Source organism: Choloepus didactylus, chromosome 17, assembly GCF_015220235.1.
Source record: "Choloepus didactylus isolate mChoDid1 chromosome 17, mChoDid1.pri, whole genome shotgun sequence".
Taxonomy (NCBI): Eukaryota; Metazoa; Chordata; class Mammalia; order Pilosa; family Megalonychidae; genus Choloepus; species Choloepus didactylus.
Genome location: NC_051323.1, coordinates 5,468,676 through 5,493,493, shown reverse-complemented (window position 1 = coordinate 5,493,493; position 24,818 = coordinate 5,468,676). Strand labels below are relative to the sequence as shown.

Genomic DNA, 24,818 nt, shown 5'->3' with positions numbered 1-24,818 from the left:
TTAATTTGCTGATGTTTTATATAAGGTTTTTCCTTCCATGTTCATAAGTGTAATTGAAGTATCATTTTCCTTTCTTGTACTCTCTCTGTTCAGGTTTGGTAATAAGTTTTGCTGGTTTTACAAAATGCATTGGCCAGCTTCCCACACACCCCCACCCCCGCACCTACAGAACTACTTTATTTGTAAAATAACTCTTTCAATATATGAGCTATATACCAGACTTCATGTTCAAGACATTATCAAATGAAAATACTTGGTTTTCTATGAGTTATAATTTAAAAATACCTGTTATGACAAATCTGGAAAAGGCAAAATCAAAATTATAATCTATTGCAAATATCTTACAAAGAAGAAATCAGTATAAGTTAATGCAGTGCAGCCTTAAGGTACCACATACATCCCAGGCATCTGCACTAAATACTGTATCACTTGCTGTTACATGTGAAACTGAGGAAGAGCAATGCCTTAATTCACAGTTAATCAAGTACTGTGTTCTGAAACAAGCTAAAATTTCTTTAAATGAAAAAACAAATAGTGTTTATTGTTTTCAGTTTTTACTATACAATATTGACACTACTAAGGAAACAAGGTGTGCATGAAGTATCAAAAGATTTAATTTATATGACAGAGGAAAAACAATAACAATAATTGTTACAAAAGCAAACTTCAGGAAACAGTAAATATGAAAGAACGATTTGCCTCATTATATAGTAGTCTTTCTGAGAACCTGAAATAAACCTAAAGAGCAGTATAAAGACCACTGATACCCATTAGTTCAACAAGAGTGAAGAAAATGACATATTTTAAACCTCAATTGAAAAAACTAATTACCTAGTACTTTAGATTTCTTAATTTTTTTTGTACACATTTTGTGATTTGTACACATTTTGTGATTTATACTCAAGAGTTCAATTTGTATTTAATGTTTTTTAGTTCAATCATGTCAAAGAATTTCTATCTCTTCTAAGTTCTGGAATGATGAGTAGACCATAGGAATTATATGTTCCTTGAAGTTCGGAAGAGTGTGTCCCTTAGCAATTATTTTTTAGATTAATAATAATGTAATCTAAGTCCCTGACACCCTAACTTATTTAAAAAATCTACCTGAAGTTTCCTATTTCTAGAACAATTATATTTAAATTTTCTACTGTTATTTAAATGTCAAAATTTTTCTCATAGTTCCAATAGTTTAGCCTTAGCTTAGGCTGAGCTATGTTGTCAGAGTCATAATAGCGCAGGAGTTTATAGTCTCTTCTTGGATTTTATACCTTATTAGTATAAAATCCTTTTCTCTTTTGATGTTATTTGCTTTCACTTATATTAATATTGCTACACTGATTTCCTTTGATTACAATTTGATTAGTAAAACCCTTTTTTTCTCAATATTTTCAAGCTTCTCGTGCTGTTGTAGGAATGTTGCTTGTGGTCAATTTATGGCTGGACTTTGTTTTTGATCCAAACTTAAAAACATTTCTATGAGTAAAATTAACTCATTTATATTTATTGTAAATACTGTTTGGACTCAATGCTTCTCATCATTCTTTGTATTTAAAATACATCTATTTTTATATCTTCTTTTTTCCATTCCTGCCTTTTGTTGGACTGAATTATTTTCTTTGTTCTATTGCCCCCATATTTAATGATGTGTAAATCATAATCCAATGTAATGCTTCTACTGTTCACTCTTAACTCTAAAAACTTATTTAATGTATATTCAGAACACATATATTTAAAATCAACACCTGGTATTAATTTGCATTTATGACCCCTTAAACAATTTTCTGAACTCTTTTTGATTCTGTAGCAAACTGTAAAATTGGAGAACATGAGCACTTCACTCCTTATCTTGAGGACTAAATATGATGCTATGTTAAGCTCAATGTCTCTATAAAATAAGAAGTCTTCAATTCCTCCAGTCCATCTTTTCTTCATTATTTCACCAAAACACTTCAGGTCCAAAGCACACAATCACCTCTTACCTCCTTTCTCCTTCGAAGTCATCTTTTCAACTTTCATATCTCTTGCATCATTATTGCCTTCATCTAGTCTTTCAATTCCATTGTAAATCTCAGGATATCTTCTCATCCTCCCTTTACATTAAAAAAAATACCTTTCTACATTGTACTGACCGACCTCTCTCGCTCTTCATTTAATGAACGTTATTTCCCGATGACTCCACGCCTTTCTTCATCTTCCTTCAAAATGGCGGACTTCAGACGTTCCACGAGCAGAACCACGTGCGCCTGCGCCTCCCGCGGCCATCTCGCCCAGCAGTCCCAGCGCCCCCTTCAACTTCGCGCCTGCGCACGAGCCCGTGGAGCGCCGTCGCTCCTCCCCCGGGTTGAGTACGCCTGAAACCGCACGTCCTCGTCCTTCCCTCCCCCTCAGAATCGCACCGCTCTCACCCCTTTCCTGTGAGATTCTTCCGCAACTGGCAGGCCCATCTTTGGTTCACAACCTACGCACTCGAAGAGCGACCCAATAGGGACCTACGGCTCCAGGTTTCGACACTTAGTCTTGTTTGTGCACCACGGCGATTTTCCTTCGGGCCCCAAAGTTGATAACTGATCCTCGGGACTTTTTTGCATCCCTTGAGGCAACAAACGGGAAGAATGGCACTGTGGCGGAGGGATCTCTCGCTTGGGCTCTGCGTACTTCAACTAATGGGGGTCGCCCTGGAGTCGGAAGGGGGAGGGGGAAAGGGCGGGGCCGCCGAGGAATTGTTTTTTTCCCGTCGCCCCGCCCTCGCCAGGCAGGCCAATGGTGATGGGCTGTCTCCCCACGGGCCCCGCCCAGCTCCTCTGGGCCAGCCAATGGGCGGCGGCAGCGGCTCCGAGGGGGCGGGCCCGGGGGGCCGTACGCCTCCTGCAAGGCTCGGGCACCAAGTCCGCCGGAGTCGGCGGGTGGCTGCGAGCGGCGGCGCCGCGGGTGACTCAGGAGGCGGGAGGCGGGGTGAGGGCGCCGCGGCCTCGGCTGAGGAAGGGCGGCGGCGGCGCGTAGGCCGCGGCGGAGGTCGCCCGGGGGCCGGGCGGGGAGCTGGCGAGCGCCGGGCGCCTGGGGCGGGGACAACCCAGCCCTTCCTCAGAGGGGCGCCTCCGCCCCGGGGTGAGGGGCGCACCCGGGGAAATTCACTTGAGCCGGGAGTCGGACTCCCGCGTCTCCCTCGGCGCTTGGGCTTCAGGTTTGGGCAAAGCGAAACTTGGGCGAGCGCGGGGGACGCGGCGCCGGGGCCCGCGTTTGCGGGGGGAGGGGGCCGAGCGGCGCGGGTCTGGGGTCGCGCGTGGGGGCCTCCCGGGCCCGGCCCTTCGCGTCAGGCCGCCGCCCGCGGTCGCGTCCCCGGGGTCGGGCGCCCGCCCCCCGCCTCACGTTGCCCTCGCGTGTCGCAGGAGACCCTTCCCTTGGCGCGGACCATGGTGCTGACGCTCGGGGACAGCGGCCCGGCGCTGGTGGGGAGGCGCTTCCTGAGCCTGAGCGCAGCCGACGGCGGCCCCGACAGCTGGGACGTGGAGCGCGTCGCCGAGTGGCCCTGGCTCTCGGGCACCATCCGGGCCGTGTCCCACACGGACGTCACCAAGAAGGACCTGAAGGTAACCTCGCCGGCCCCGGGCGCGCGGGTCGCGCATGGCGCACCCAGCAGCCCCCCTCCCTCCTGGAAGTTGGCGTGGCCCGAGGGTCCCGGGAAATAGACCGTCAGAGCCCTGGGAGTGGTGGGCGCAGCGCCGAGGCGTGTCTGGCCTGGAGTTCTCTGCTGCCTGTGTCGGATCCTGGGCTTGGGGTGCTTCAGACGCTCTTCGTTTTTTGCTCCGAAAGGGAAGAATGGTTGGGAGAATTAGGGTGGACAAGTGGGTGAGTCTGGAATCGTGGTAAGAACGGGAGTGGAGTGGGGGGAGCTAGTGTCTTGGAAGGGTTTGCAGCTGTTTCGTTTGGTTTGTTCCTCTTAATTTCTTCTCTTCTCTTAACTTTTTTAAACTTTGAGTCTTGTTAGAAATGAAGCGGGAAGGTAGAAGGAGGAGCTTATTAGTTCTGTTTGGCGAATTAGGGTGGGTGTGTGTCCGAGATGTTGGTGGGTCAGGGCAGGGGGTGGTTCCTGATTGTGCAGGACTGGTCTGTGAGTGGGTGTGGGAGATGACCACATCCAGAGGATCTGGGTGGAGCTGCCCCATATATGGTGTGTTGGAGGAAGGGCCTTCGAAATAGTCCACTTGGGTGTTTGGGGAGGGGAGAAAATGGGAACTGTTGCAGCCAGTGATTTTTAATCAGAATGACACTCCGAACCATTTCAGTTAGAGCTTTTCGAAGAGGGATGGATTTTAATTTTACTCCCTAATAGATTGTGAAAGGCTTGTCTAGGAACAACCAGAGAAGAGGCCACTGTACCAACAAAGACTGCTTTGTGCAAAAATACCCCCCCCCCCAAAAAAAAAGCTCCCTCAGAAAGTCTCTGTACTAGTGCTTAACTTAAAGGAATCTTGTAGGAACAGAAAATATTTCCTCCCTGGGTAATGGATGTTTTGTTTCCTGTACCTTCACTCGGTCATCATCATTGCTTTTTCTTGAAAACTGTGCTCAAATAAGGGAAGCAAGTTTTAGCATTAGTAGTCATGTGTTGATTTCTGAAACACAAGTTCATTTTAACACTTTCAGGGTGACAGTGCATGCCCAAACCAGTAAGGCATTGTGGGAAGAGGGATGTGTGGTTCTGTTTCTGAAGTTTGCAGTGTACCTTGTGTTCATGTTTCAGAGGAGGAGTGGCCGTTGAGCATTTAACTGCATGCTAGGTGTCATGTGAGCACTTCACAGCCACCACCTTATTTAATCCTTACCACAAATCTTTGGGAGTAGGGAATAATGCTATTCCTATTTGACAGATAAAGTACTGAGGCTGCCCAAGGTCACATACCTAGAGTTTGGCATAACCTGTATTGCATCCCAGGAAGTTTTGACTCCAGGGGCCATGCTCTTCATTCTCAGGCTGTGTGACTGAGGGTTGTACCACAAAAGGGCCTCTGTAATGCTTGTTAAGGTTGGGTTTTCTCCTCCTTCCTACTTATTCTTCTAGCAAGTTGGGCTTTGATGTTTTAGAGTGTGTGGTGTGGTGCAGGGATGACCAACCTATTTCCTTTGGCTAATGACCTTTCTACAAAAAAAGTGGGCTTTGTGTATTAGGTTTTGATCATAGTTGTGGTTTGTTTCACCTACCAAGTACAATTTTCTGTAGTGCATTTGTAATTTTTATCTGATTTATTTGGAAATAATTTAGACTTTCTAGTCTTTAGTTCTCTGGCAGATGAGAGACTTTATGTTCCCTTCCCTGACAATGATTGAAGCTCTCTTAGGTTAGGCAGGCAATCTAGGAAGATCTTTTACAGGTATCCTTTTTAATCTTCATTCTCCTGTCCTCTAGCTTTTGAGGTGGTGGTGATATCTTCATTTTCAAAATGAGGAAATAGATTTAGGAAAAGGAGTCTTATCTGGAATTGCATCATTAGTTGCTAAGTGGTGGAGGCAGGATTGAATCCTGGGCTTATGGAGATGGAAGTTTTTTGGGAGTGGGGCAAAGCTGAGTTGAAGAATGAAGAAATAGAATTGGAGAAGTGTTCAGTGATTCTAGTACCAGTACCAGTCTGTCTGGAGGGGCTTGCTTAGTTGACTGAAGATGATACTAATGAGGCCAGGGCTCCTTAAATCTTTCTCTTCGAGAGAGACTTTGTAACAAAGTCACTTACTTAAATGATAGACAGTGTATCTAGTGGTTGGTTACAAAGAAGTTAAGGTGGATGCATGGTAACAGTAGATAACAACTATTAAATGAAATGCTTATTATGTAGCATGTACTTCATTTAGTTGACAATATGTAGTCTAGATGGTTACCTGCATTTTTTAGCATCAGAAATTGAAGCTTCAAGAAGTTAAATAACTTGCCCCCAAGTATGTCTCCAGGCCTCCTTAAACAGGCTTAAATTTTAATATTCAGGTAAAGTTAGAGACCTTTACTTTACATTTTCCCCAGCACCTGGAACAGTGCTTGGCATGTAGTGTGTGCTCAAATATTTGAAGAAATAAATGAAGGAAACATAGGATTATTACCTCTACATGGAAAAAGAGCTTAGGAGTTATCTGCAGATGGGACAGTGGTCTTCTCTTTGTCTGGAAGGACAAGAAATCTTAATTCGGTTGAGTTTTAAGGACCTCTTTAGCCTTATTTTTAGCTTGGTCTTTCTGCCTGAGTCTGTGAGGCCGGTTGGTTCCTACTGGCTTTGTTCACATAGTTATGCGTTCTGGGAATGCTCTCCTTTCCCAACTTGTCTGTCTGGGTGTTTCCCTTCCTTTGAACCAACCTCTGCCTTGATTCTTCTTGCTCCATCTTTGTCCTCAGGGGTGTCTTCAGCAGATAAATAGTACTTGCCATCCTTATATACCACTTCCTGGTACTGGGAAAGCCCTTTTTGGTCCTTGGGTACCTTGACCAATGCCTAGCTGTGCACACAGTTGGAGCTTGCATATTGGTGAATTCAGCTGCCAGTCAAGCAAGGTAAAATGAGAAACTCTTAGCACAGTGTAATAAAAACTCTTTACCCTTTATGATTAAATGTCAGACACTGCGATTTTAGATAAGCATTTTATTTAGGATAGGAAGGCATAAATAAGATAACAAGGATTTCTGTATCGGACAGCTGAGCATAGAATAGATATGTAATTAAAAACTTTTTGACCGAAAAACCATGCCATTCAGTATGTGCCTACTGGTAAACTTGGAAACATTTTACTTGACTTTTCTGGTGGTTTTCATACTCATTTATCCAGATGAGATTAGTTTATGCTAAGAGTGGGAGATTTTTAGATTAGTTTGATTGGTGGATATAATATTAATTCATATACCATAAAGAAGTCTGTTGGGAAAAATTAGCTTGAAATTGTTCATTTCAAATATGTACTCTCTGCTCAAGATATTTGATAGGCTAATAAGGTGCACATTTACAAAATGCTGTATTTAAAAAAAGGCAAATTAGGAAATTGTAGGTAGTGAATTATAATTACTTGACCTCTTTTTGAGCTTTGGCGTCAGAATGCATAAATATCTCCTTAGTAGACTGAGGGAGCTTAATAGAAAGTGCACAATATGGAATGGGAACTAATTACATCTATCAGCTTGCATGAGTATGTGAAGAAGTCATTTTAGTCCTTCTGAATTCTTATCTGTGTGTCTTTATGGAAACATCTGCAGAAGAGACTTTTTTTTGGGGGGGGTAGGGGGTGGTTCCTTATATATTGAACCTCAGATCTCAAGACATAAATGAAAAACATACATGATTTTGACAAGAAATTTTTGAAAGAATGTTGATGAAAGCTCACAACTTGTTGCTTTCATTATAATAATGGTTTTTAAAAAGACGTCTTTTTTCACACCAAAGTTAATGTGAATTTGACCAGTGCAACTTAATATTCTCATGTCATAAACTTAAATTATTTTGAAGGAGTTAACGTTTTTTTTTAAATCTCTCAAAGATTAGGATATGAAGAGGGACCCTGTCTGAATTTTGGTTTAGGATTGATCTTAAGCTTTAAATAGCAATCAGATAAGAATTGTGACATCACATGATTTTTGGAAAAGTATGATCTTAATCCTTCTCTTTTTTTTTTTCGGGGGTAGATATTAGGGAATCATATTGAAGACCCTCTCTTTCCCACTTCTAACTTGAGAAGTGGCATCCTAATAAATTAAAATTTTGAGTTACAGTAGAGGTCTTAAAACTGCCTGCTGTCCTTGCCAGATACTTTACAGGCATTGCCATCTTTAATCCACCTAACAATTCAGTTCGATTTTTACTTTCGTTTCAAAGTCAGCAAAACAATCGATATTTCGAAAATCAATATAATCAATTTTCTTTATAATTCTATGTATATTTTACTTCATGTATGTAAAATCATTCGAACACATATTCAACAGTTCACCGAAGTGGTCCATGACCAAAAAAAAAGCTAAGAAACTCCTAGATCAAGAAATTTGTTCAGTCATATATTTAGCATGCCATAGGTGGAATTCACATCAAATCTTTGTGAATATGAAGTTCATACCTGCTAATTCCTCACATAATGTTGCTGATGGATAGGAAAACTATCGCCTAAAGGTAGGTTGGCTTTGAGATTGATGTAAATCTGGGGAAGAAAGAAGCCAACTTAAAAGATGTCAGAGGACCTGGGATTCTCTGGCTAGGGAAACAGAAAGGAAGTTAGGCAAAGTTTCTGAGGCACCTCTGAGAATTACTAGTCGTTTGGGTATAGTGATAACTGGAATATATAGAACCAAGGAGAGCATACCAGGTCTTGCCACATAGTAGGTGATCGCTTATCTCTATGGATTTTGATTTGGAAAGTATTCAGTAATAACTAAGGTTAAAAGCCTGCCATGGTAAGAAGATAAGCAGGAGGCGGGGCAAGATGGCGGCATAGAGAAGAGTGGAAGCTAAGTAGTCCCCCTGGAACAACTACAAAAAACCAGAAACAACTAGTAAATAATCCAGAATAACTGCGGGGGTACAAACGAGACCATCCACTCATCATACACCAACCTGAATTGGGAGGGATGCCCGAGAACACAGCATAAAATCTGTAAGTAAAACCTGTGCATCCAAGTCGTGAGACCCCCTCCCCCATAGCCCAAGCTGCAAAGCCTCGTGGTGCCAGAGAGAAGCTCTCTCCCAGTAAGCAAATATAGCTCAGCTGAGCTCCAACTGGAGTTTTAAGTAGCAAGTGTGAACTGCTTACTACAGGTACGCATCCCCAAAAAACCAGACAGAGACTTTGGGTGACGACTGACCTTGGAGAGCCGGAGGGTCACCTTGGACTGGGTCTGAAGGGGACTGTTTCTTGTTCGGCTCAGTGGAGAAAGCCCCAGTCATTTTCAGTTTCCAGGGCTGTGACTCTGGGAAGGGTGGAGACAGCACAAGCAGAGAGCAGACCATTGAAATGCTAATGACCTCCACCTGGGGGTTCTGTCTTCTCTAGGAGGAAAGGGGTGGGGCCCTTTCCATTCAGAACCAGACTCCAGAGCCTGGGGGAACATGGCCATACCTCCTCACACCAGTCAAGAATTATAGGCTAACGGGCATTACCTGCTGGGCAGAAAAGCACAGTGACCTGAGGCATCAAAGGGTGGAGCAATTTTCTAAGACACACCCACAGGGAAACCAGATACTGAATATTTCTTCCCTCTGGGACCTGAGCCTGTTCTTGTCTGGGAAAACCTGATTTGGATAACCAAGGAAAACCATGCCTAGACAACAGAAAATTAAAACCTACACTAAGAAAAACAAAGTTATGGCCCAGTCAAAGGAACAAACGTACACTTCAACTGAGATACAGGAATTTAAACAACTAATGCTAAATCAAATCAAAAATTTTAGAGAAGATATTGCAAAAGAGATAGAGGCTGTAAAGGAAACACTGGGCATATATACGGCAGAAATCAAAAGTTCAAAAAAACAACTAGTAGAATCTATGGAAATGAAGGGCACGACACAAGAGATGAAAGACACAGTGGAAACATAAAACAGATCTCAAGAGGCAGAAGAAAACACTCAGGAACTGGAGAACAAAACACCTGAAAGCCTACACGCAAAGGAGCAGATAGAGAAAAGAATGAAAAAATATGAGCAACATCTCCGGGAACTCAAGGATGAAACAAAGGACAATAATGTACGTATCATTGGTGTCCCAGAAGGAGAAGAGAAGGGAAAGAGGGCAGAAGCAATAATAGAGGAAATAATTAATGAAAATTTCCCATCTCTTATGAAAGACATAAAATTACAGATCCAAGAAGCGCAGCGTACTCCAAACAGAAGAGATATGAATAGGCCTACGCCAAGACACTTAATAATCAGATTATCAAATGTCAAAGACAGAGAGAATCCTGAAAGCAGCAAGAGAAAAGCGATCCATTACATACAAAGGAAGCTTAATAAGACTATGTGCGGATCTCTCAGCAGAAACCATGGAGGCAAGAAGGAAGTGGTGTGATATATTTAAGATACTGAAAGAGAAAAACCGCCAACCAAGTATCCTATATCCAGCAAAGCTGTCCTTCAAATATGAGGGAGAGCTCAAAATATTTTCTGACAAACAAGACAATGAGAGACTTTGTGAACAAGACACCTGCCCTACAGGAAATACTAAAGGGAGCACTACAGGGTGATAGAAGACAGGAGTGCGTGGTTTGGAACACAATTTTGGGAGATGGTAGCACAACAATGGAGCCAGCTGCAAGATAGTCCATGGGGTCTGGGGAGGGGCGCCCAACCCCTGATCAGGGAAACTTACAAAGTTCTCGGTGATTCTCTGTTTCCAAGCTTGTGTACAATGTGTGACTGGTCACCGGAGACCCCGAAAACACTGTTTCATGCAGTTCGTGGGTAATTACCAGCTGCCCTAGAGGAGAGACTAAATTCCATGTCTCACCACTCCACCATCTTACCCCACCCCCCTCTGCCATGTGCTTTGCCCTAAGAGAGGAGCCAAGGATCACTGGCAGCTGGTCTTCAGGAACAAAGCATCACCTTGATGATGCCTTGATTTGGACATTTTCCCAGCCTTAAAAGTGTGAGTGAGAATTTCACATTGATTAAGCTGAATCATTTCATGGTATTTGCTTTGAGCAGCCTAGGAAATTAAATACTTAAGTGTTATACTTAATTTGTGTGATATGTTGTTTTCATACAGGGCCTGGAGGGAAGTAGGATTCTACAAACATAGTTGTAGTGTTGGGGTGGAAGAGAATGTTCTGAAAGCAGATACAAGTACACAGAAATGCAAATATTGTAGGATAAATTTAAATACCGCGACAACCACAACTCAAATTTAGGAGACCTCACAAAATATTAAAATAATCAGTAGAACTAGATACTGCCATCTAGCCATGTAAAAACTTGTACTTTCTAGCTATCTGTTGAGAAATTGAAATGATATGTATACTTAATGTAAAATATGTTTTATGTAAGCATATATAAATTATGCACATATATACACATACATGCATATACACTTAATGTATTAGTACATATATTGCTATATCTACCTACCACCAAAGGAGAGTCTTTGTTCAAGCATAGTGAGAAGAGGTCAAGAGAGACGAGAGAAATAAGATTCAGATGTAACCAGTGGTTCTAAGCTCTTGAACTTATCAAATAGAGAAAGAGTTTAGGGAATTGATATGTAAGAAGCGCTATCTTAGAGTAGTTTAAACTTTAAGAAGTAGAGAAAGTAGATTGTGAGTGTGTTTCTTGAGTGGTTAATTGAACCCTATTGATGTTCTTTGAGAAAATAAAGATTGAACTTCTTTAAATTAGTATTTGATGCTAAATTACGTCTCCTTAAATGCAACCCAGTGAGTGGATTGAATCATATCAGGTCATAACTTATATCTGGACCTATCAATTGTGTTAGTTGATGTATTGTAAAGTGTAAATAAATTCAAAATTTAAAGGAAGACAAAAAAAAAAAGATAAGCAGTTTCCCAGCAGAAGTTACCTGGAAAGATAAGGATACATGCTTTGTTGGGAAGGGTAGGGTGGATCTTAAATTTCATTGATTTTAAAGAGTAATATTCTGTATCCATAAGACTAAGAATGTTTGAGATTAGGGATAGTGCTATATCAATTGGGAATTTACTCCCTTCTGAGTGAATAAGAGAAACCGAAGGATAGAGACCAATTCAGAGAGAAATTTATTCATTCGAATAGTTGACTACTTACTGTACATATTGATTATTTAAAATGGTAAGCAAAAGCAGGTACAGACTTTGAATTATTAGAATTAATACTATTTCAATCATTTAACCACAAATAAATAATTCAAAATGTGGTAAGTGCTGGGAAGGAAAAGTGGGAAAAGCACAGGGCTTTGAGTACAGTTAGCAAAGGTCCTCTCTTACAAGAGGCCATTTGGTAGGAGAAGTCTTTTGTGGAAAGAATTTTCGAGCTATTTTCTAACAGATGAATGAAAGTTAACTAATCAGTAAACTAAAGATTGAAAAGGGAGATATGGTTGCTATCTATACAGGTAGGAACAGGATTGATAGATTTATTAACTAATTTCTTGAAACCCAGAAATGAGAGGCCTCTTTAGTAAGTGGAGGAATTTTAAATAAAATAAAATGTGGTTTTTGCATAGACTGTTGAGGGAGTTTATTGTATACTGGTTAAAATATTAAAAATATTAAATATTTAGAGTAAATTAAGGGGTAGCATATTCATAATGGTTAAGGAAGGTAGGGTGTTTTATCACTCTTACCTGACCTTTAAATCTTGTAAACAATTCTTACTTCTGGATCACTGCCAGAGACCCACTTTTGGACGTCTCAGACTGAAGTATTTTAGTCTTAAAATACTAAGTTGTCAGGAAGGTATTTTGCATATCAAAAGCGAAAACTTTACAATTATTTGGAAAATGATATTTCAAAGGTAGTTTGACTTTCATTTAAGGAGCTAAAGATAGTTTTGGAAAATTGTGGAATCAATTATCAGTCATTTCTATTTTTAGTAAATGGCAAAATAGTCTTAGACTCCAGTCAGGGACTAGCTTCCCAGCTCATTCAACTCAAAGGGCTTTTGAGGATGTGCTATATGAAGTCTTTTGTTAAGTCCCGAGGACACCAGAGGAATTCAGAAGCTGGTGGTGGGTGGTAGTTATGTGGGTCCTCTTAAGCCTGCTGACAGTATCAACATAGAAATATAATACGATGCAGTAAGTACTTCTGGGTTTCAGATTGTGTCTTCCGACCCCAGAAGCTCAGATGTCTAACATATGTAAAAACCTTTGAAGTTGTGGACTTTCCCAAGTTTACTTTGGGGGTAGAGACCCCTAAAAGCCCTTCTGCTTCTCAAAGTGGTTTGAGAACCAACACTTTAGATATCAGATTATATTTATTGTGAGTTGCAAAGGGAAATAAGAGAGGTGTAAGGGAGACAGCCCATTCGGATAAAAGATTTGAGTAGAAGAATAAGAATATAATTCACTTTGGGTATTTTAAGAAAAATTATATTGTTATTTTATTATTTATTTCAAGAAAAGTTCTAAGGAAGTTTTTTTTTTTAATGTATTTTTATTGAAATATATTCACATACCATACAATCATCCAGAGTATACAACAGTTCACAGTTTCATCGTATAGTAGTGCATTCAACACCACAATTTTTGAACATTTTCATTACTCCAAAATTAAAAATGAAAATAAGAATAAAAATAAAAGAGAGTACTCAAAACATCCCATACCCCACCTCCCCCCTCATTTACTTTTTTTAAATTTTTTTAATTGAAGTATATTCACATACCATACAATCATTCAAAGTGTTAAAACAGTTGCTCACAGTATCATCATATAGTTGTACTTTCATCACCACAATCAATTTTTGAACATTTTCATTACTCCAAAAAAAAAAGAAAAATATAAGTAAAAAGGACACCCAAAATGTCTCACATCCTCTCCTTCATATTAGTCATTGACTTTCTGTCCCCACTTTTCCACTCATCTGTCCATTCACTGGGTAAAGGGAGTGTGAGCCACAAGGTTTTTACAATCACACCATATAAGCTGTATAGTTATATGATCACCTTCAAGAATCAAGGATACTGGATTGCAGTTCAGTGGTTTCAGATATTTCCTTCTAACTAGTATAATAAACTAAAAACTAGAAAGGGATATCTATATAATGCATAAGAGTTACCTCCAGAATGACCTCTCAACTCCATTTGAAATCTCTCAGCCACTGAAACTTTATTTTATTTCAATTCCCCTCCCCCTTTTTGTCCATGAAGCTTTTTCAATCACACGATGCAGGGACCAGGCTCATGTCCCACGTAGGAGGAAGGGCAGTGAGTTTACAAGTCGGCTTAGTGAGAGAGGACTTTGGGCGTTTTTTTTATATTTATTTTTGTTAATCAACTAACTTTTTTTGGTTGTGTTTGTCTAGGTGTGTGTGGAGTTTGATGGAGAATCTTGGAGGAAGAGAAGATGGATAGAAGTCTACAGTCTTCTAAGGAGAGCATTTTTAGTAGAGCATAACTTGGTTTTGGCTGAAAGAAAATCTCCTGAAATTTCTGAACGAATTGTTCAGTGGCCAGCAATAGTGAGTAAAGTCTCTTAAGACTTAATTGAACTCGTGATAAGAGGGCATTTCATCCATTTTGAATGAAACAAGGAAATATACATACCATGCCTGTGTCTGGCCCTCTGAGAAATAATAGTACAGTCATGTGACAGTATGGGTGAGTCAGAATTCTGAGTACCTGGGGTCTCTTCCCCAACCCTATTAGGAGCTCTGCTACTCTGGGGCAGTCCCTTTACTCTCTGGGCTCATTTCCTTCAACTGCCCCCTCAAAACTAGGACTTGTAAAATGGAGATAAAGGAAATGTGGGGAATGTCACAGGTCTGAGTTTAGAAATCAAGTCATGCAAACATGCAGACCTGTTTGGTTTGATCCTCACTGTGTTTTCAGAAAAGTTGAATTAGTTACCAACTTTTAAAAAGGTGGAAAGTACATCTAAAAATCTGTGATCCAGTTTCTCTTGAAAATTCTGCAAGATCTGGCAACATTGGGACTTTGTGACAGTTTCTTATTACAACAGTAGGCTGGAGTTGAGTAGTAGCTATCACCTCGTCACTATCTGCTTAGCTCTGGTAAGGGTTTCTAGTCTTGGTCTCCTGATGTCTTAGGGTTCCCTCTGCCTCATAGAGTATTCTTTGGCCCTTAAGATACGGTAAGTCAGTATATGATTTTGCCATTTCCACATTGTAAGCCTGGTGTGGTTAAGGGAGAGTGATCATTGTGTCTGGAGAGGGTATTTCAGGTTTTATGGGCCTTGAGCTGGGGCTTGAAGGAGAAAGGGTCAGATATTGGTAGTTGGAAAGGCCAAGAGGCTGAAAGTTGGTGAAGGGCCTTTGCAGGCTGTGCTAAGACTTTGCCCATGGGTGAGAAGAGCTGCTTGATGTTTTTGAGTGGTGTGTGTAGGGTTGTGGTTAAAGTTGTAGTTTGCACTTTGTGTTTTTTTCAGCCAATCGGAATTTACTTGAAACATGGACCCTGGCTCTTCAGAAAAATGGGTATACACCCAGCTTTTTGCATAAATATTTTGGAAACCATGGATATGTGGACCCAGTTCTATTTGCGAATGACTCCCAAAGTGTATCTCTGCAGCTCTGGTCTCTGCCCTCTACTTCAGATTTTCATACCCAATTTCCCTAGGATGTCTCACAGACGCTTCAAACTCTTAAAATTGACTTTATCCCCTCTGCCTCCCAAGATAATTGCATGTATATCTCTTCCTCTGTTCTCAGTTTTGGTGATATGACAGTTTTCCTGTCGGTTGTTGTCTTTAGCCTGTGCATCACAAAGACTTACTGATTGATACTTCCTAAATATTTCTGGATCTTCTGTATTACTTTGTTAGTCCCTCCAATGGTTTATTAAGGCTCTCAGCTCTTGCCTCTAGGTCTCCAAAAGCCTTAAAATAAATCTCCCTGTATTCCTCTGGTCTTGGCCCCTGTGTGCCTGCCAGAATGTCATTACTTAGAACCATTCTCTAAAGGGCTTCCCATAGCTTGCAGAATATCGTGCTAAACTACTTACTTTGGGAGATTGATTTCATCCATCATTTTCCAGTCTCATCTCACTGGCCACTTTGTGGTTTTGAGCTCTAGTCCTGACAGATTGCTTGGAATCCAGCAAACACCATGCAGTTTGCAGCTCTATTCCCATTCTCTAGTACCCTTCCTCGTCATTCTTCTGTCTTTGGTTGAGAATTTCTTACCTTTCACCATCCTCCTCAGAGACGGGTGCCCTTCTCTGCGTACTCATAATACTTAGTGTATTTGTTGTCATTGCCACTTACGTGATAATTGTAATCTTATGCCTATCTGCTTTATTAGACTGAACTTGAGGACAAGAGTTGTAATTTTTTCTCCTCTGGTGCAGTACTTGACAAATTGGAAGTACTCCAGTATGTGTTGATGTGATGAATGAATGACTTGATAAAGTTTAGATTTGGGAAGATGCACCAGTTAGAGGATGGAGTCAAAGATAATTCTTAGTGTTTTGGTTGGCATGTGGTATAGGAACGAGAATGTTTTTAGTATAGAAAAGGGGCATCAGGGGAAATTAAGACTGTTGAGTTCAGTATTTAGCCTGTTGAGTTTAGGAGATCTCAGAAAGGCAGTTGGAGATAAGAATTGTGCAACTTGCTCAGAGAAGTGTTAGTTTTGAAGGAGAACTAAAAGTACAGGCCTGATCAACCTACTTTCTGCAACTATTTTGTTAATTGGTGATTCTTGGGTTAGAACTAACCAATCCCCACCCCCCACCCCCAGCCCTGAGTGATAACTAATTATTATTTTACAATTCTCTTTCACTTCAAGATACAAGTTAAGTTAGGCTAGTGCATAGCCTTTTAAAGATTTATTGTATGTTCAGGATTATGGGTTGGCAAACTACGGCTCATGGCTACCTGATTTGGAAATAAAGGTTTATTAGATTACACCTATGCCCATTTGTTTATTTTGTACAGAATTTGCACTATAACAGAGTTCAGTCCTTGTGACAGAGACTGTAGAACCTACAAAGCCTGAAATATTTACCATTTAGCCTTTTTCAGAAAATTTTGCCCCAACCCTGGGCTAGATAATGATGGTATAATAGTGAGTAAGCACTTAAATTTTAATATAAGCTTAAATTCTTTTTTTTCCTTATTTATTTGTCCAATTTATCACTTCCCCCACGTGTATAATTTCTTAAACATGCAACAGCCATGTACCACATTATTTTCATTTGTATGACACTGTGCTTCCAATGCTTAATCAAACTCACTTTGGAGAAGTCCTTTGAAAAATCTGGATTTCAGATTCCTTTTTGGTAAAATAAAGGGGATAGAATTAATCCCTAAAGTCTTTTCATTTTGGAAAATGAATTCATGATTTTTTTCCTCTAGTAGAAATTTTAAGAATTATTTTCAAATAGCTATTTGTCAATAAATATTACAATTTAATTCTTATCTAAATTACTGGGTTTGGATAAAAATTGTTTAATCTTTTTATTGTTGCGTAAATAGTTTTATTGAGGTACTTTTAGTAAATAAATCAGTTAATGGCTTTATCTTTTTCCGTGTTTGTGGAAAATTGCCAGTCTCTGTTTCAGAATTGTACTGACATCAGTTAAAATGTCAAAAACAGTTTCTTCTTTTCTGTTTCAGGTGTATAAGTCTCTACTGGACAAAGCTGGTTTGGGGTCCATAACTTCTGTTCGCTTTCTAGGAGATCCACAGAGAGTATTTCTTTCTAAAGACCTTTTGAAGCCTATACAGGTAAAACAAAGAAACAATATTAAACCCTAAAAAGAGAAATACAAACTCCTTTGACCTGAGAATTAAAATACTGTTGTTGATTGCTATAATTCAGAGCAGCCAACAGAGGAAAAAACCCATTCCATCAACAGTTGCCTGTTAAAGATTATCCCTAAAGGTTAGCCGCCTGGTTGGTGCTGTCCTTTTGAGTTTGGAAGAATAAAGGTACTGCAGTTGATGGGGTGGTGTGTGTGTATGGGAAACACCCAGGTGAGATGAAAATAATTTTTAAAAAGTTGACTGTTTCACAACCTTAGCCTTATTTTTTTTTTTTAATTTTATTTTGAAATAAATTCAGACTTACAGGAACAGTTGCAAAAACAATACAAAACCCATACACAGAACTCCAGCATACCCCAACGCCCCTCCCCCAATACCCTGACTCACCAACTTTAACATCCTGTTATTCTTTCCCTCCCTTCCTGTCTGTCATCGATCATCTATTGCTTAGCCTTATTTTTAATGTTTAAATAAATGAACCAGAGGAGGATGCTTTTACTTAAGTTAGTTTCAGACACAAGTTAATGCCTGTGTTAGGTGGTCATCCTGATATTCTTCCTACCTTAAAAGGAGGAATGACTTACTTTTTTTTTTTTAACTTTATCGAAAAATTAAAAAAAAAATCATTTCAAACAAAACAAAGGAATAAGAAAAACAAATAACCTAAAATAACTGCATTGGTTCCGACATGCTCCTACCATACCCAAGCACATTTACAAACCATAATCAGAATGACTTACTTTTAAAGGTTCTAGGAGCATACAGGGGGATGTGGATATCTTTCTTTACTAAGTAAGAGAGTTGTTTTTACTTGTCAGCATTCTCTTTTTTATTTACATCTTTCACATGTCCACACTTTTCAGTTATAGTAGAACTCTTAATTTTGTTTCCTGGGATTGAAAAAGAAAAATTTAGATCAGTAAGTTTTTATGTGTTCTCAGGGAGATAGATGCTTTCCTGACTTGGAATTGCTGTTACTCTGGTGATAACAGTGTGTTAAAACCTCTGTTGTTATTAATATAATAATATTAATTGAGGGGCAGTGTAACGTATGCTCTTGACTTTTACTGATGATAAGAGTAGTGGTCAAAGGTCAGTGCCTCAGGGACTTCACCTATAGATGTGGCTTCTACTATATGAAATTATAGGTTTGGGGATGTGACTACCCCAATAGGATGCTTGCTTTAAATAATGCACAGAGCGTATCAAAAATCGTATGGTATTTGCAAAAGTTGGGCTTGAAATTTAAGGCCTGCCTTTTGGGTTGAATTTGGCTCCGTCATCTGTGGGTAAGTTAAAAAAAAAAAAACGAAGTATCCAAGTCATCTATGTAGTACTTCTAATGAGCCCTGAAACTCTTCCCAGATGGACTAGAATTATTATTTTTTATTGAGGACCCTATAGTGGCTCTCTCCATTAATGTGCTGTTTTATCTTATAATAGAAATTGGAGGACACACTTAAATGTTTTGAAATTGCAGTAGCAATAAATTCCCCCTAAAACCCAAACAATCCACACATAACATTCTGGTAATTAATGTTAGGCACAGTCCCTTTCTAAAAGACTGGTTATCTTTCCCAATGGGAGAAATGGATGCACCATTCTTGGCTGCTTTATATGCGTTTCACAGTGGTAGGAAACCATGAAGGCCTGGTATTGGAAAGGCTATTGTGGTTAGCACCATTTTTTCTTTGCCCTGCTAGAGTTTGAATTTGGCAGGTTATTCCTATTGACAGTTCTGCATACATTTATCATAACTGGGTGTACATGCAAAGCCAAAAGACTGTGGACTAGTGCCAAGAATGAAGCTACTGCCAAGAATTGAGTTTTCCAGAACTGGCTTGCTGAAGCCTTAGGTTATTCATCAGATTTGCTGTTAGGTTTCCCCACCTCCCTCCTTTGTAAAGAAGCATTCATTTGGCATACTATTTAGGTTAAATGAATCGGTATGAAATTATTTGTTTGGTAAAAACAGCAGTTTCAGTGGCTCAACAACATGGGCCTGTCTCTTGCGTGTCTTACCTGTGTTTCTTCCACCCCTTGGATTTGGAGCTGTGATTTCCCCATTCCCCAGGGTTTGGAATAGCATTTTAGACTTGGGTTGACCAGCTGTTTGTTTGCTTATTATTTTTCCCATAGCCATAGTTATGTCATGTTTAACTTATGCTTTGAGCCACTCAGTATTTCTCCTGTCTTTACTTGGGGTGCCTTCACTTTGGTCTGCCCTATGACTGTAATCATTAGGTGGTTCCTACTTTTTGACCTGTCCAGCATCGGAGTTGCAGTGGTTTGCTGCCACTGAATGACTGGTTGACGTTACTTGAACGCTCTGATTAAACTGATCAAAATATTTACGGATGTTTAACCTCTTATCTGAGATTCAGTAGGTGGAAATCCTTGGCTTTTGCAAGATTTGTGATTTGAGAAGCAGTTTTGATAATAAACCAGTGTTGTTAATTTTACTTTAAAATTTAATAGTCTTTTCGATTGCATAACTATGTAGATTGCATTGTGTGACTATGAAAACCTTGTGGCTTGCACTCCCTTTATCCAGTGTATGGACAGATGAGTGGAAAAATGGGGACAAACAATTAGACAAATAATATGGTAGAATGGAGGGGATGGAAAGATTTAGGTGTTCTTTTTTGCTTTTGTTTTATTTTGGAGTAAGGGAAAGGTTCAAAAATTGATTCTGGTGATGAACACACAACTGTATGATGGTGCTGTGAATAATTGATTGTACACTGGATGACTGTAGGGTGTGTGAATATATCTCAAACTGTATTTTAAAAATAAATGAACAGTGGGGGAGGAGGGGAATGGGTTGTTTTGGATGTTCTTTTTTATTTTAATTTTAATTTTATTTTTTGGAGTGATGAAAATGTTCAAAGTTTGATTGTGGTTGGTGAAAGTACAACTATATGACGGTACTGTGAACAACTGATTGTATACTTTGATTGATTGTATGTTATGTGATTATATCTCAGTAAAATTGCATTTAAAAAATTTAATGAACTTGTATTTTTTAGGATGTAAACAGTCTTCGACTCTCCTTTACGGATAATCAGAATGTCAGTAAAGAATTTCAAGCTTTTGTTATGAAACATTTGGATGAAAGCCATCTTTTACAAGGTTTGCAAATTATCTTGGTGATAGTTCATAAATTGACTAATGATTAGCTTGTAAGGAGCTGAGTTTTGGCTCTCCTCATTCATTCTAACTCTCATTGAAATTTCTGATTTTTTATAAATCTCTTGCTTTCCCCATGCAACTAAATGACTGAAAGACTTTGTTAATATATTCTAAAGCCTCTGAAGTTTGGAAAGTTCAGGGATTATGTGAAACTATAAAAGGAAAGTGGATACTTAAGTGCAGCTATATTTTTGACATGGAAGTTGATGTATTTGGAATTTTAGTGTTATAAAATTGATAAGGCATTAATTTGGTAATTGTGACCTTCTCGTTTACTTTTATTGAATTGCTCAATTTCACAATCGTTTTATGAGATCAGTTTTGTTGGGATTCCTGAATTTGCTTCCACTAAAATTACAAAGGACTTTGTATTAGGTTTTGATGAGTTGTCTGATACTAACTGGTCTGATACAACATAAAAGAATAAATATATTGCTACTCCAAGATAAATCAATAAGAAAATGGAACTTGAAAATAAAAAGTTTTAATTTTCCTCCTAGCATTGCCGAACTATGCTTTTTTATGCATATAGCCATATCTTTTCATGTTTACTTTGCTTCATTTTTTTAAAGATTTAGGAAATGGTTGTCATGGATGATGGTGCTATTGGGAGGTAATGCAGATTGCTCTAAAAATACTTATTTATTTTATTTTTTTTAGGTGACAAAAACTTAGTTGGTTCAGAAGTAAAAATTTATAGTTTGGACCCATCTACTCAGTGGTTTTCTGCAGTCATTGTAAATGGAAACCCAACATCAAAAACTCTTCAAGTCAATTGTGAGGAGGTAAAGATAATAATTGCATATAAGTAATACAGTTTCCCTTTCCCTTGAGAGAAAAAAATAATTATAAAGAGGCTTTATGACACCTTATAGGAGCTAAATAACTCTATTACTTTGTTAACATATTAGAGCAGAAATAAAAATAACCCCAAATTATTTAAAAATATATTATATGTAAGAAGTAAGCTCCTATTGTTATGTTAATAGAGCTGATTTTCAGTAAGTTCTCAAGCATTGTTTTTTTAATTTTCAGTATTTTTGTTTTATTTATTTTTAAGATTCCGGCACTGAAGATTGTTGATCCGTCACTGATTCATGTTGAAGTTGTACATGATAGCTTTGTGACATGTGGTAAGAAAATACTGCTTTTGAGATCTTTTTCTTTTCCTTTTCTCCCTTAACCTTCTCACATTAAGAGAAACAGTGATGCCATCTTACCTATTTTTTAATATTTTAGGTAATTCTACAAGAATTGGAGCTGTAAAACGAAAGAGTTCTGAGAATAATGGAAGCCTCATTTCCAAACAAGCAAAATCTTGCTCTGAGGTAACCCCGATTTATTTTTTGTCACTTGTGTGAAGCTTTCCTCAAACAGTGTTAGCCAGTTCTGCCAGTGGTTATAAAGCTCCCTTTTCTACTCTACTCTGCTGTCTTCCCTGCTCTTTTTTGCTAATCCCACATCTTGGTCATTATTTCCCTACTCAAGCAGGTAGAGATAATATAAGTTTTGACTCACTGTGAAAAATGTCTGATTTTTTTTTTTTTTTTTTGGTGTTTGTTGAGAGTTCTCAAAAGATTTGAAAGTTTCACCATATGGAGTTATTTTTGAGGGTAAATTGAGTTGTGTTTGTTTAATTGGAAGAATGCCTGGCATGAGAAAAGGGGAGGAACCTTAGAAGTTTGAGTATTTTTGTTGTTGTTGTTAAAATAGAGCCCCTTCCTTCTCAATAAGGAAGTTTGTTTGATTATTTATGATTGAATAATCGTATGTTCTTGTTTTTCAAAAGAAGTTGTTGGTTTGCCATTACTAATTTCTGCCTGTGAATGGCACTGTGAGTTCAAGTATCATATTTAATTCTGTTCTGAAATAGTTAGGATTTGGATCAAGAAACTGGATTGAGTTTGGTTCTCTTTTAGGTGAGTTCAATTTTTAGGACCTATTGTAGTACAAATAATTTTATCATTGCTTATGTATCTAAATGCACTTGTCCTACATGGGTTGTTTTCTGTATTATGATTTTCAAAAATGCTTTATTACACTTTGTTCCAGGCAGGTGCTTAGAATTTTAAAATTGACGAAGCTGTATGATTGTTACATTTGTTGGAAACTTTTGAGATGGAATCTTGGGACTGGGTAATGAGGCAAGGAGAAACTGCAAGGGAATGAGCCAGATCAAGGTCAAGTATTTAACCTAGGGTTCTGGGTCAAGGGCATACTGGACTTATGACAGGGATTAGAATCAAAGAAAGCACTATGCTAGTCTGGGCAGCTGGTCTTGATTGGGTTTCCTGAGTCTTATGCCTGTATGTGGGCAACAGAAAATTTGATACATAACCTTTAAAAGTTTTGTAAACCAAGGTATCCAATACCTCTGTCTTCCTACCCAAGTGTTTAGGCCTGAGCACTTGGTTGGAAGCTCAAGTTGTTAGGTAAAGAACGAAGAGATAATTGCAAAAAAATTAATATTACTACATTTCCTTTTTGCCTTAAAGTTCACAAGGCAATTTCAAGTACATTCATCTAAGAAACCAGAAGTAATTGAGCTCTCACTGTGTCCTATTTACTTGGTCCTGGGATAGGGAGGTATCTGGAGTGTCTGTCTCAGAGTCCATAGTCTAGTGAGGGAGACAGACCCCTAAAGGCCCCCTGTATGTTCCAAGGGAATGCTGTGAACAGGAGCTGTATAGGTGTCTCAGGGAAGCAGCCTGGGCAAATGCTGTCACAGTCAGAGAACATTGTCCCATTTGCAAAAAGGCAAGTGTTTCATTGTGGCTAGAACATAGGCATGGGAAGAGGCAGGGTCGCAGGAGGAAAGGAAGTTTGAATTTTATCCTCTAGAAGGGTTGGGGGTGGCAGGGGGGTGTGTTGGAGTGCTTAAGTCTAAAGTTCAAGAAATTTGTGGATGATGAATGAAGGAAAGCAGTGAGAATAGAAACAAGGGCCCTGGTTAGGTGAATGTGATTGTCCACCATGAATGGGCCTGAAATGAGGCAGTAGATAAGGGGATGGAGAGCTATTTAGGAGATAGCATCAGTTGGATTTGGTGAAAGATTAGGTGTTAGGACTCAGGAAAGGTACCTTACAAAGTGGGTAGAAAAAGTGAAGTGCCTACTTCATAGAACACAGCAGTTCTAGCTTAGGAAGCTTAAGTAACATGGTGACACTATTGTTTATGTTATTGTGTATAGTTTCCCAGTATAGGAACGGAAGCAGGAGGGATCCCTGTTCTAGAAGGGAATGGACAATAAGCCTCTGGGGAATTGTGTAGTAAGGACTATAAAGTGAGAATGTTAAACAAGCGATTATTAATCCATTGTAGAGTTAAGCTCACAGAGGATATTGTCAAATAATCCGTGTTATCAGAAGCTTAGAAACAGCATAGAATAGCCACCTGTCAGGTTTTGACATTGGAGAAATCATTAGTGATCTGGGTTAGAGGGAGTAAAGGCCGATTTGGAGAAGTCGGTTGGGTTTTGCCTGTCATGGAGAAATCAGGGGTGTGATGAAGAGGAGAGCCACACGAAGCTGTGTTGGGAAGGGAGTCAGGAATAAGAATTGTGTCCTGATGGGTATTGGAAGAATCAGCCCAAGGCGCAGTCAGGAATGGGATCACTGGGGACCTCCTGTGGGAAAAGGTGCCAGTTCTTCAAAGTATCAAGTTTTATCAGTGATGGGAGAAATAACTGAGGAAGTAAATTTATAACCTTCAAAGAGGTGTTGGTAAAATGTGGTAGTGTGGACATAACGTTAGCGATCTTGCTACCTGATGGAAGCTTTTGAAGGCTGTTCCTCAGTGTTTTGTCCAGGACACTGTCTGCCCAACATGTTTGTGTGCTACTGAACTGATTGTTGGGCACAACAGAAGCTATTAAAAAATAAGCCTTAACATTGACCTTGAGATGAGCCCCTTTACCCATTGGAACCTTAGCTTCTGCATCTGCAATAAGAAACTAAATTTGATGTTTTAAAAAATGTCTATTTTAGTTCTTAAATCCTATAGTAGTCATCTTCTTCTAAAACAATGGCAGGTCTAGCAGTAAAGGAAGGTGGAGATGAAAGATTTTTACCCAGGTATTGCAGTTTTTAGAAATTTTTTTTTTCTTAATTTAAAAGTTGTTCTCATCTGAGAAATTTTGTTTAACCCAGAAAAGCATAGTAAACAAAAGAAACATCACTTAAAATCACACTTCTCAGAGGCTTTCACTATTTACACTTTGAAATACTTCCTTCCTGTCTT

The 24,818-nt window shown here is 39.3% G+C and overlaps 1 protein-coding gene across 2 annotated transcripts in view; it reads left to right on the top strand.

Moving 5' to 3' along the window:
* The first annotated feature begins 2,852 nt into the window (after positions 1-2,852).
* The window catches only part of KDM3A (lysine demethylase 3A), a 63,237-nt gene continuing 41,271 nt past the window's right edge, over positions 2,853-24,818 (top strand). The window contains exons 1-8 of one of the 2 annotated variants that reach the window (XM_037806530.1): positions 2,853-2,952; positions 3,387-3,587; positions 13,965-14,120; positions 17,237-17,347; positions 20,416-20,518; positions 21,239-21,363; positions 21,639-21,711; positions 21,818-21,906. In XM_037806530.1, the coding sequence (XP_037662458.1) occupies positions 3,411-3,587; positions 13,965-14,120; positions 17,237-17,347; positions 20,416-20,518; positions 21,239-21,363; positions 21,639-21,711; positions 21,818-21,906 (834 nt within the window). In that variant the 5' untranslated portion in view covers positions 2,853-2,952; positions 3,387-3,410. The other variant, XM_037806529.1, reaches the window with a different exon arrangement.